The 11,941-nt window shown below is 41.4% G+C and overlaps 2 protein-coding genes across 7 annotated transcripts in view; one reads left to right on the forward strand and one right to left on the reverse strand.

Annotated features, from left to right (window-relative positions):
• LOC113208628 (protein O-linked-mannose beta-1,2-N-acetylglucosaminyltransferase 1) overlaps positions 1 to 5,865 on the forward strand; it is a 175,963-nt gene extending 170,098 nt beyond the window's left edge. For 5 of the 6 annotated variants that reach the window (XM_052268637.1, XM_052268641.1, XM_052268636.1 and 2 more), the window contains 10 exons: positions 1,156 to 1,239; positions 1,558 to 2,482; positions 2,707 to 2,834; positions 2,935 to 3,266; positions 3,436 to 3,637; positions 3,721 to 3,911; positions 3,990 to 4,098; positions 4,182 to 4,253; positions 4,340 to 4,449; positions 4,529 to 5,865. In XM_052268637.1, the coding sequence (XP_052124597.1) occupies positions 1,612 to 2,482; positions 2,707 to 2,834; positions 2,935 to 3,266; positions 3,436 to 3,637; positions 3,721 to 3,911; positions 3,990 to 4,098; positions 4,182 to 4,253; positions 4,340 to 4,449; positions 4,529 to 4,607 (2,094 nt within the window). In that variant the 5' untranslated portion in view covers positions 1,156 to 1,239; positions 1,558 to 1,611 and the 3' untranslated portion in view covers positions 4,608 to 5,865. Of the gene's footprint in view, positions 1 to 1,155; positions 1,305 to 1,557; positions 2,483 to 2,706; positions 2,835 to 2,934; positions 3,267 to 3,435; positions 3,638 to 3,720; positions 3,912 to 3,989; positions 4,099 to 4,181; positions 4,254 to 4,339; positions 4,450 to 4,528 lie in introns of all 6 variants that reach the window. The other variant, XM_052268640.1, reaches the window with a different exon arrangement.
• Positions 5,866 to 6,529: 664 nt separating this feature from the next.
• LOC113208627 (peroxisome biogenesis factor 1) lies at positions 6,530 to 11,877 on the reverse strand. The gene is made up of 19 exons (XM_026425709.2): positions 11,540 to 11,877; positions 11,162 to 11,383; positions 10,976 to 11,090; positions 10,221 to 10,903; positions 9,850 to 10,139; positions 9,655 to 9,770; positions 9,460 to 9,567; positions 9,217 to 9,373; positions 8,953 to 9,115; positions 8,687 to 8,864; positions 8,437 to 8,618; positions 8,221 to 8,355; positions 8,074 to 8,138; positions 7,910 to 7,969; positions 7,625 to 7,811; positions 7,323 to 7,515; positions 7,172 to 7,200; positions 7,000 to 7,094; positions 6,530 to 6,894 (listed from the first exon to the last, which is right to left on the reverse strand). Exons 1-19 carry the CDS (start codon positions 11,645 to 11,647, stop codon positions 6,816 to 6,818), a joined length of 3,165 nt encoding a protein of 1,054 aa, XP_026281494.2. The 5' UTR covers positions 11,648 to 11,877; the 3' UTR covers positions 6,530 to 6,815.
• Positions 11,878 to 11,941: the final 64 nt, after the last annotated feature.

Raw genomic sequence — 11,941 nt, forward strand, 5'->3', positions numbered from 1 at the left:
CTGAGAAGAAGAAGATTTATTTTTTTAGAGGAGAGAATAAATTATGCGCACCCATGCTGCTGGTGCAGGGAGGATACGGAAAGGGGTGGGGTAGGGGGACCTGCTCCGCTGCAGTTTCAGCCGCCTCGGCCTTCTTATTACAGGACTCGCCTTTCAGCCTCACCTCGGCTGCTTCTGAAGACCGATTTTTTTTCTGGATTATAACTCAAGACGTTTCCAGAAAAAAAATCAAATTGAAATATTCCCAGAAAAATTGGGGAAAAAAGAAACAAGTTTCTCATCGTTCTCATCTCAAGAATAAATTAATTTTTAAAAAAAATCAAAAATTGACCGCGAAAATACGTTTTGGGAAAATTAAAATTCCTAGTTGCTACCCGGCGGGCTGCCACGTTCCGCCGTACCGCTCCCCGCTTTTATCTGGGTGTGGTCGCTACCCGGCCGCTATCTGACTGCTACCGCGCGGTGAAAGCTCCGCCCCCCCCCCTCCCCCCTCTTTGCCCATGGAAACATTTTCAACGACGGCCCTATGCAGGACTGGGGGGAGTGGAGGGGGAGCCGATCTGCAGAAGGCCTGATAGAAACCCTTCAGTGCCTGCTCGAGCCGCATCGAACTGCTGAGGTTTCACGGAGGAGGAGGGGGGGGGGTGCTTCCAATCAGCGCACCGCGGGGCTGTATGTACTTCCCTCCATCGGCAGAGGAAATGACCCCGAGAGGGGAGGGGGGGGACTAATCAGGACAAGCGGTAATGTCCAAGGAAGGAGAGGGGGCGGGGCGAGGTGCAGGTGAAGACCACTGCTCCTCGAGATTGGAGACTTATGGCGCATCGCATCTGGGAGGCGCTGCTAAAAAAACGCGTATAATGCGTTCACCTGCTGGTAGTTTACGACGTGATGTACTACAGTCTCTTGGCCCGCTACGCTGGGCTGGGGGGAGAGGGGGAGTGGGGTTTGCGCGATTTAGTTTTAGAACCAGGGTTATACGGCGGAGAGTCTATAAATCAGTTGCGAGAGAATTTGCGCCGAGCTGGTTACACCCGGCCGGCCTCTCCCGCGCTCGGGCGGGGAGCAGCAAGCACCAGAGACTTTCTTCACACTTGAGACGTCGTAAAACTAAATTGTATGCTCGATTCTCAACGTCAATTCTTTTTGTTCCAGGCCGGCGATGCGGCCCGGCGCGCCAGTCCACGCTCGCACCGGTGATGGGGTCCGCTAGGTGCGCGGGGAGAGCGTCCCGCAGCTGTGAGTAGTGCCCGCCGCAGGACTCCGGCGTCACACGAACGAAATTTCAAAGAAAGATGAGATATGTATGTAGCTAATCAATAGCTAAGTAAGGGATAACTTATTATTTTTCTATGTAGCTAGAAATTGAGCCATGTCGCAAAAAAGTTGGCTATCCAGCTAAAAATTGATGCCGCAAAAAATTTCGCTATCTAGCGAAAAAAAAATGTCACAATAAAAAAGTTAGCCAGCTTGCTAAATTATTAGTTATCCCCCAATTGGCTATTGCTTTTAGCTATACAGCTAATAATGATTTGACCGGCCTCCCTCTTGTTGCAGCCGAGCCCAGGAGCGCCATGAGGTGGAGCAGGCGCGTGCTGCGTGTGCCATAGGATGCTCTTGTGCCGGGTGTCGTGCGGCGACCGGGCAGCGAGGCGCGCCCCAGCGGCCCACCGCCTGCCCGCCCCCTACCCCGCCCCCGGGCTGGCCCCCGGCCCGCACCAGCCCGTCATGCTGCTGCTGGACCGCGCCGCGCCCCCGGGCCGCCCCCTGGGCGCGCTCGTCGGCCTCCCGCTCGGCCGGAGGCGCGCGCTCACCAAGGTGTTCCAGGTGCTGCTCGTCGTGGTGCTGCTCTTCACCATCGGCATCAACATCATGTTCATCCTGGACACGAGCCGGCGCCTGCAGGAGGAGGCGCTGCACACGGCCGACTCGGCCGAGCTGGTCGGCGGCGAGGTGCGGCACGTCCGCGGCCTGCGCCTCCAGGAGAACGCCGTCAAGTCGCTCGTCATCGAGGTGGTCTCGAGCCAGACCAAGGTGTCCGTGTCGGTGGACGGCGCCACCATCATGGAGGACGCGGAGCCTCACCGCGGCCGCGGCGTGCACGTCGTGGTGCTGCACCAGGCGAGCGGCAGCGTCATGGCCGTGCGCGTCTTCGACACGTACTCGCCGCACGAGGACGACGCCATGGTGCTCTTCCTCAACATGGTGTCGGCCGGCCGGATCGTCATCTTCGCCATCAAGGACGAGGGCTCGTTCCAGCTCAAGGCGCCCGCCCGTGACCTGCTGCGCCGGCTGGGGTCTGCGCACGCCACCAGCATCAACTGGAGGGGCATGTGGGCCATGGTGACGCAGAAGGGCGCCGGCCCGGGCGGCCCCACGGGCGGCCGGCTGCTGGGCGAGGCGCACAGCGCCAGCAAGGAGTTCAAGGCCTGGGGCGCGCCCGTCTCCCTGCAGGTCGAGGTCCCGCTCGTCTCCGCCGAAGGTGAGTGCCAGGCCCTACCGACGGGGACATCAGTTTCTTAAAAGAGTTAAATCAAAGCAAAATCAGGGAGGGGAACCCAGGAAGAGTGAAAGAAAAGAAGACAAACTAATGCAAAATCAGAAAAAATGGTGCATGTACGTTTAAATTTTTAGCAAAGAACTGCTCGTGCGCGACCCGGCTGATGTGGAAACCTGATGTTGTTAATTGTGTTTCCCTTTGTCTAGAGAGTGAATGCAGCTGGCCTGAGACCGAGGAGAACCGGCGGCGGAAAGAGTTCTGCAACCACATCGAAGGGTACGGCAGCGTTTGCAGCTGTCAGGACCCTGCTCCAGTTATGTTTAAGCCAGAGCCTGTAAGTAGCTACTATATACTATAGAACAAAATTTAAGTGGGATGAGCATAATTTGCGGGAAAAATTTTAATATGGTTCTCCTATATCTGTTTCTCTCCAGATTCCAAATAATCAGGTGAAAAATGTCCCTGTCGCCATCATTGCCAGCAACAGGCCTCATTACCTGTACAGAATGTTGCGCTCATTGCTGTCAGCGAGAGGGGCCCAGCCTGACATGATCACTGTTTTTATTGATGGCTACTTCTCTGAACCCATGGAAGTCACCCAGCTGTTTGGACTTCGAGGGGTTCAGCACACGCCCATTGGGACAAAGAATGCTCGAATCTCTCAACACTACAAGGCAGCACTCACAGCCACTTTCAACTTGTTCCCGTCAGCCCAACATGTCATTATTGTTGAGGAGGATTTAGACGTTTCTCCTGATTTCTTCAGGTTTGTAATGTTTCTAGAAGTTCTGCATGCCAAATTGTGTCCAGAATTTTTTTTCGAACTAGTGTTATGAAACTTTGTTTTTGGAATTTTGCACAGACAGACAAGCCAGTTTGTTCTCTTACACTTCACAAATCTAATGATGTGTTTTCTTTAAATTCATCATCTACAGCTATTTCAGCCAAACCCTTCGGTTATTAGATGAAGACCCATCTTTGTACTGTATATCAGCATGGAATGATCAAGGATATGAGCATACTAGTGATGATCCAACTCGTTTATATAGAATAGAAACCATGCCAGGCCTTGGGTGGGTTTTGAAGCGGTCTCTCTACAAAGAGGAGCTAGAGCCCAACTGGCCCACACCAGAAAAGGTACGTTCCTAAAGCTAAATTCTAGTTGAGAATGGGATTAAAATTGCAGCTTTAATACTCATTTTGCACCATGTTTTGCACAGATGTGGGACTGGGATATGTGGATGAGAATGCCAGAAGTAAGGAAAGGACGTGAGTGCATAGTACCTGATGTTTCTCGAACGTACCACTTTGGATCTTCTGGTCTCAATATGAACTCTTATTTCCAAGAAGTCTACTTTAAGCAGCATTCATTCAACACTCAAAGCTATGTTGAGCTCAAAAATATAGACAGGTATTTCAATAAAGATTATGCAAACTCATCATTTATTTTCCAGTTCACATCTTTACTTTTGATCCTTCTCTTTTACAGTGTAAAAAAAGTCAATTATGAGCGTCTGATCTGGAGAGACCTGAAGCGTTCTATTCCTTTAGACCACAATAAAGATCCGTGTGATGAAAACTTTATCCCTGAGAGAAAGGTAAATTTCAATCATTGACACATTATTTGTGTATCTTATTTCACAAGTTTCTAACACTCACCTCTGTTTCAATTCATGGGCAGGGAGAAGTTTATGTATTATATATTAAAATGGAATCCCCTAAAGACTTTGCCACATGGCTCCAAGTAGCTAAGGTTAGTAAATACCATTTTCATTTTCTAAGTTTATGTAAATAATTTTACACAAGTTTACTTTCAATGTTGCCACCATGTTTGCACAGTGTTTCAGGATATGGGACCTGGATGCTAGAGGTTACCACAATAGTATGTGGCGGATGCGAGTGAAAGGCAGTGATGTCATGGTGATCGGTGCTCCCAATTCAGAATATTCGTAAGTAATCTTAACAGTACATTTCTAGATCTAATTCAATCTAACATCAAATTTTAATCTTAATTAACGGTTGACACAGGAAATTAAAGCCTGCCCACATCACTCCTATGTCTTTGGTATCGGTATCATCCAAGAAAGAAAAGGCAAAAGCCAGATAACAGTATCCAAAGTCGGACGCCTATACCGTCCTTGCTGAACTTTCGTTTGTCAGCAAAAGCTAGTGTGATTTTAAGTTTCCTGATGATCAGGGAATGTGATTATACTTCTAAAATGTGCCGAAAGCATTAATTTTATGATAATTTAATGAATGAAAAGATTCCATGGAATCTGACTGACAATAATGAATTTGGACTGTATATTGCATTTCTGTGTATACGTCAAGAGTTGTCTATGTACTTAACATGCTGTAATGACTACAGCAAATCGAACCTAGCTTGCATTTATTTTTATTGCTCTGTTATTATTGGTGTTGTCTTTAACTAGTGAGAGTGTTCAAATGAACTTGCCCAAATGAGCCAATACATTTTTCAGTCAATAGAGAGATCCCTTTAGCCAGTCCAGAATGGTTCCTTTATGTCTCCTTAAATAGCTTTGATCACATTTATACTGCAATTAGAGACCTCTCATTGACTTAACATGCTCGGTCTAATAAGACCTGTTAATGGCCATGCTTGCTGAAAAATGCGACCCCTCTAATCATGCTGTTAAACTGAACAAGTTCAATCTGAAAATGAATAGAGTTGGCTTCAGACAGGCTTTGTCTACACGAGTTTTGGGGGTTTTCTACACCCATCTCTCTTTTGAAGACCAGTGGTGCGAGAGGGGTAGAAACACTACCGAGAAACTTGAAGAAAGCTTAGGTAGGGAGGACAGGCCCCTGATCGCTCTAGTTTCAGTAAGAGACTAAATCCAGCATAAGCTTGTTCACAGCACAGCTCTGTTAAGTAATCATTGGTCAGGAGACATAAAGTCTCCTGCATTGGTGCCAAAGAAATAGATAATGCTGTATTACAATCTGCTGTTGCTCATAGAAGTCACTAAATATTGTTTACAGTGCCTTGGTATTTTTTTTAGTGTGTAACACTTTATAGTATTGCTCCACAAAAAAAAAATGCTTTGTGGACTAACCAGACATACTGATCTTTCAATGATAGAAGTAAAATAATATCATACACCTCTTTAATTTTAGCAACAGCAAAGTTAAATAAACTAGGAGTTACCAATGTTGAAGTGTAGTCTGTGCTTGTAATATTAGAAGTGATTTTTTCTTGAATACTCTTCTCATCAGACCAATGATTGGAAAATCCAGTTGATTCTGAAATCTTTACAGCTGTCCATTCCCAATAGAAGATGTCTATAACTCCATGAAATTTTTAAAGTTTAAATAAATCAAACCTATTTTTAATTATAACTTAAGCTTTGAGTTTGAATTTTTCCTGGGAAATGTTGGGAGGTCCCCTCTTTGGAATGTCCCTACTTCAAGTGTTTATTAAAATATCATTTTTTCAACATTTTTTTTCAAAATTTTGAAATCTAACTATTGCTTGAGTGCGCACATTGTGGGAGCACTCACCAGCGCAGGGCGCAGAGAAACTACGAGTAGAATGTCCGAGCTCCTAGGTGGGTGGTGAGCGATAAATATGGCTGCCTACACCACTCTAAACTTGAAAAATACAAAAACGATTGATGGAAATTGTTTTGATTTTGAATCAAATGTAGTGTTGTCATGCTGGACCTGCTATTCAACATTGACATTGCTCGGCACTCAACTTGAAAATTTACAATGTTTTACCTGGAACATATTAAAAAAATATAGTCAAGTTTTTTGATAGGACCTCCCAATGAGGGAACCAGCGAACCGTCCGGACGTTTCCCCACAAAGTCTTGTAGTGATGAATGACAACTTTCTTTCCTTTAATAGTGTACTCATAAACTTTTGTTGGCTGCCTTACATCATGTACATTATTTTATTTCCTTAATGGTTTTGTTAATTCTAAAAGATTGAAAGTATTAACATGTTATTGATGTTCAAGTGTTCAAAACTGAAGTTGTATGTTTTAAAGACTTAGGTTTTACGAAATTTCTCTGAAACAAATATATTTTATTTTCGTAAAAATTAAAAAAGATTGTAACAAAAATATACAATATTGAACCCTTTTCCTCAAAAAGTACCCACATTTAACAAGAATGTTAAATGCTGTGGACACCATATCCCCGATGTGTATTTACGTCATATTGCTGGCTTAAAATTATACTGTGTTTGATTGGTGAAGTTTACGAATCACAACAATCGTTTTGCTGTTGAAAAAAGGGGGGAAGGGAAAGGGAGGGGAGGGGGGGAGGGTGACAAAATAGATAACTTAAAATCAAGCAAGTGTGGCTCGTGGAGGACCTTCTAAAATGTTGGACTTGTTATCTTCGCGCCCAGCTCTAAACTTTTTGTAGCTAAAATTCCATGAAAAAGAGAAACATTGTTGTGTTTAGTCCAGCATAATACTGTAAAAGTCCATAGGAAGGGAGAAAGCAATTTACCCAATTACAGCTACTTACATATTTTGGTACTTCATTCGCTCTTGAATAGTGAGAGAAGGCCTTGTACTCTTACATGCCGAATCCAACTGGAACTTGGTTACTTTAAGAAGGACCTGTAAGTTGATAAAGCAGTAAAGTATCAATTTCTATTGGAGCACTAAGCATATTCCTAAATAAAATGGAAACTGACCGTGTTTCTATCAGGAGTATGTTTTTCTTCTAAAAGGGAAAGAGTAAAACGAAGTTAGGATAGGATGTTACATTTACTAAACCATTTCAATTCAGCATGGTATTTCCATCCCTAACTACCAAAGAGTTGAGGAATAGAGGAATAACTGTACCTTGAGAAAAGGCAGCTGTACCCTGCATTTCTGATTGTTGTTCTTCAACAGCACTGAGTTGAGCAGTGTACAGAATAGATTGCAGGTCAGCTCCAGTAAAGCCTTCAGTTTGAGTAGCTATATCAGTGAAATCTACATCATCATCTAAATTCATTTTCCTACTCAAAGCCATCAAGATAGCTAATCGATCCTCCTGTAATAGAAGGAGAAATATGTAGATAAAAAGTAGATTGCTGACTCGACTTCACTATTTTGATAAATGAAACTAGGAAAATTATTAAAAATTGAAAATGTGGAAAAACCTTATCAGGCAAAGGGCAAAGAACAGAACGATCAAGACGCCCTGGTCTCAGAAGAGCTGGATCTAAAAGATCTGGTCGACTAGTTGCAGCCAGAACCCAAACACCAGTAAGACTTTCAACTCCATCTAATTGTGTTAACAGTTGATTCACAACACGGTCAGTAACACCTGTATTGTCATGACCCCTCCTACAGAAAAAATATAAAATAAAACATTATAGCACTTTTTTCCATGTAAGCAGGATGGAATGATTGACGGATTAAATTTGTATCTAGGTCAGACATACCGTGGGGCAAGGCTATCAAATTCATCAAAGAATAAAACACAGGGCTTAGCACTTTGAGCCCTGTAATTTACAACAAAAAACAGCAAATTTAATTATTTAAGCTTCATTTTGGATAACATGCCCAAAATAATTTTTTTTTTTCAGTTTGTAACAAATCAACTTACTTAAAAAATATGTTACGAACAGCTTCCTCACTGGCTCCAATATATTTAGACAGCAGTTCTGGTCCCTAAAATTTGAAAATAATTACAGTTGATTTAAAGAAAAATGGATTGGTGCTCATAGTAAAAATTAAATATGTAATATCTCACTTTGACACTGATGAAGTTAAGGCCACACTCACTTGCCACTGCGGCAGCTAGCATAGTCTTGCCTGTACCTGGGGCACCATAAAGCAATAAACCAGATTGTTGCCTAAGAGGTGAATTTTGAAAAAGTTCTGGATACTGGAAACATATTGAACACAGAAAATTAAGTAATGCCATAGGATTTTTAAGGATTTTTAAAGATTAGTGTTTTATAATTACCATAACAGGCCATTCAAACACTTCTTTTAATTCATTTTTGACCTCTACTAGTCCACCAATATCATCCCAGCCTAACGAAGAATCTTTGTGTAAGCTTACCCCTCGCAAAAGCATAGGAGTACTTTCAGACACAGCTTGAAGCATATCACAGCTCTCCAAAACTGGTACTTTACTGGAAAGCACTGAAAAATGTATTAATAAAAATTAAACATTCCACGATATAATCTCACAAACCTAATGTGAACATTACCTTGCCTCATACATGCTGAAAGAGTGGCTTTATCGACTAAATCTGCTAAATCCTGACAACAGTAACCTTCTGTTTTTTTGGCATAGTCTTCTATATTATCTAGACATCTCAATTCTCTAACTTCTTTATTTGATAACTTCTTATGAATAAGCTTTTCTAAAACGCCTTGTCTGTCACTCTACAAAAAAGATATTTCAATCTATGTAGACAGACAAACCAAAGTTGGTCTTAATAGCCTTTTAAAAGTAGTTTTATTATCTGCATACCTTTGTCAGTTCTGGTAATTCAAGGCGAGTGTTAAAGAAGTGGACACCTCTTGGAGGCAGTACTGATGGAGAAATTGATGATACTGCAGGAGCTGTGGCAATTATTGCAACCGAGTGACTAGATTGAAGGCAGCTTAGGAGCTGAATAAGCATTCTGCCGACCCTACAAGCATTAATAATTGGAAAAAATGAAATAAGTTTGTCTAGGTGTTATTTTTTTTTCTTTTTAGAAAGGAAAGAAAAATATTAATCGTACACACCAACCTTTTGAAGTATGATGAAGCTTGGCTGTTCTGATCCTGATCCTCTGGAACCCCAGCAATGCATTCTAAATCATCTAGTATAAGAATTGATGGTTGATGATACACACAATCATCGATGAAACTAACTATATGTTTGACCAGTGATTCAACAGTCTTTCCTGCAGAAATAAAACCCAACCTATATAAAACTAAGGATGTGTCATAATGTTTTAATTTAAAAAAAGAAACAGAATAGAAATAAAACCTTTGAGCGGACGGCACTTAATAATTGCATTATGAACATGATGTGGAAAGCCTTGCAGTATACTGCAAATAAGACTTGCAGTACTGGTTTTTCCAGCACCGCTCTTCCCTGTGAATAATTGTACTCAGATTATGCATGAACACAGCTTGAAGGAAAAAAAATATTAGTCTTTTTGTAAAGATTAAAAAATCATACCTAAAATCAGAAGATTGTTTTTGATGCGGACTAATGGCTGATCTTTCATACCACCTTCAAGACCCAGTGTTAAATTGAGGGTCATCAAAACCTCATTGATATTGGTAAGAAAGTGACTGTGAAATCAAATACAAATGGTACATAAGTTTCTAGAAATCAAACTCACTTAATAACTGCCTCAATTCCAACTTTTACTTTAAATAAAGATCTTCTGTTCCATTCTTGGTAATGAAGGGTTTACCATGTGGTAAACTCAATTTCTTGTCAGAACGCTTTTCCAGTCTTGTTCGAATTTTCTTTGTGTCTAACTGACCAGGGAGAACAAGATAGTATGATAGTGATGTTGGCACAAAACGTAATTCCACATCTACATAGCCATTCTCAGTAGGGATTGTGAGTAACATATTGTTGCACAGGAGAAGGCCTCCCCTGACCTTTTCAATATATTTGATTAAGCTTTTATCAAGCTCAGAACATTTTAAACCCTGTAAATTAAGTTAATTAAGTATTAAAAAGATCAGAAAACTTTGAACAATAATAGGAATACATGAAAGAAAATTACTCACATAAAATGGGAAGATATCAATTCGTTCAAAGCTGCCTCCTAGTGGTTTCAGATTGAAATCAGAGAGAATTACTCGGGAGCCTATCTCAAGACTAAGGATGTTTCTCAAATTGTTGGATAAGTAAATGCACCTCATATCAGTGGAGTAGTATTTGTCTTTAGCCTCTTCTAAGGCAGTAACACTCCTCAAACGAACGTAAGTTGATAAATCTTCAGTTGTCCTCTGTTCACAATTTTCTTTCTCTCCCTCTTCAGCTAATTTATTAGTTTTAGCATTTGCATCTGTTAAATACTGTATTTTTTTAATTTGACAAAAAATTGATTCAGGGTTTGTCTTTCCAACTTTAAAAATGTTCATCATAGAGGAATCAGGAATAAAGGCATCTAAGGGTCCAAACTGAGATTGATCACAACCAAGGGGATGCACTCTGAAGATATACTGCTTTTTTTCAGTACTTAGTTTACACTCTAAAGGCTTTTCATCCTCAGAATTTGATGGCCTTTTAATTGATTTAATAACAGAGCTAGCAAAGTTTAAGCCAGAGCTGGCAATGTCATTAATCATATTCCCCCTCTCAAGATAATTATTAGCAAGGGATGTTACATTGCTGCTAATTGGATCACCTATGACAACTTCAGTCATCTGTTCTAAATGCCCAACAACAACATCAGGATCCATGCTGCCTGTGATAGAGGAAAAAAAATTAAAACAGAAACAAAGAAACTCAAATTTACAACTCCACCTACACAACTTACCAACATGGAGGACGATTGGAACCGAACTACTGATCCAAGCAGTAAGAAGTTGGCCTCTCCACACAACACGAACTTGATTTAAAAGTGTAGATTGTAATAAGCCACTGCTCATTTCCTAAAAAAGGAATATGATCTATCAACTTATTTACTGCACATACTTTAATGGTCATTTGTCTTAAAACTTACGATCATTTCCAAGTCATCGAATGAAAGGGGCGACATTTCAACCCGATGAAGATGTGGAGGATTGCTGCAGATGACGAGAGAAATGACATCTCCTTCCTTTAACCCGAGATTAGAAGCAACTGTTGCATTGATTCCCACAACATTGTCATGCTGAGAAACTGTCTGCTGCAAAGTGAAAAACGCTGACTTGGTTGTATCATAAACCACCTTTATGGTTGATTCCTGGCAACGTGAGGAGTTTCAGATAGAAGAAGTTCAAGGCAACATACACCAAAAGGAGGAGTAACATGTAATTAATTCATAATATAAAAATTGCAGGAGCAAAGATTTTTCAATTAAAAGGTTAAAAGTTCTGAGGACAACAAAACAACTACTTACATGATCTAACTTCCTGATGTCTTTTAATTTTTTGATCCATTTGTCGGGAATGTATAAGAAGGATGTCTTAAATCTAACAAACTGAACCTTAAACAAATCTCCAGACATGGTAAATAGTGTTCCAGGCAGACACTGAATTTACACAATTACAGACTGAACTTTGCGTGCGACGAAACTACAGCTCCTTTAGACTTGTACGAATGACTAACATTTTTTACTTTTTAGAAACAAAGTATGATGACAATGCAATATTTTTTTCACTTTCACTGGTGTAATGGTTTGTTTACGTTCTATCTCGAACGCCCCGATCACCGGAATATAGTCGGTTATGTAAAAACGTTGACATCATGTTGTCCACAGCTGGCACTTTTATTTACTTGTGAAGCAAAGTATGAGCCCGAT

The sequence above is a fragment of the Frankliniella occidentalis genome, unplaced genomic scaffold, assembly GCF_000697945.3.
Source record: "Frankliniella occidentalis isolate FOCC.00 unplaced genomic scaffold, Focc_3.1 Scaffold73, whole genome shotgun sequence".
In the NCBI taxonomy this organism is placed as follows: Eukaryota; Metazoa; Arthropoda; class Insecta; order Thysanoptera; family Thripidae; genus Frankliniella; species Frankliniella occidentalis.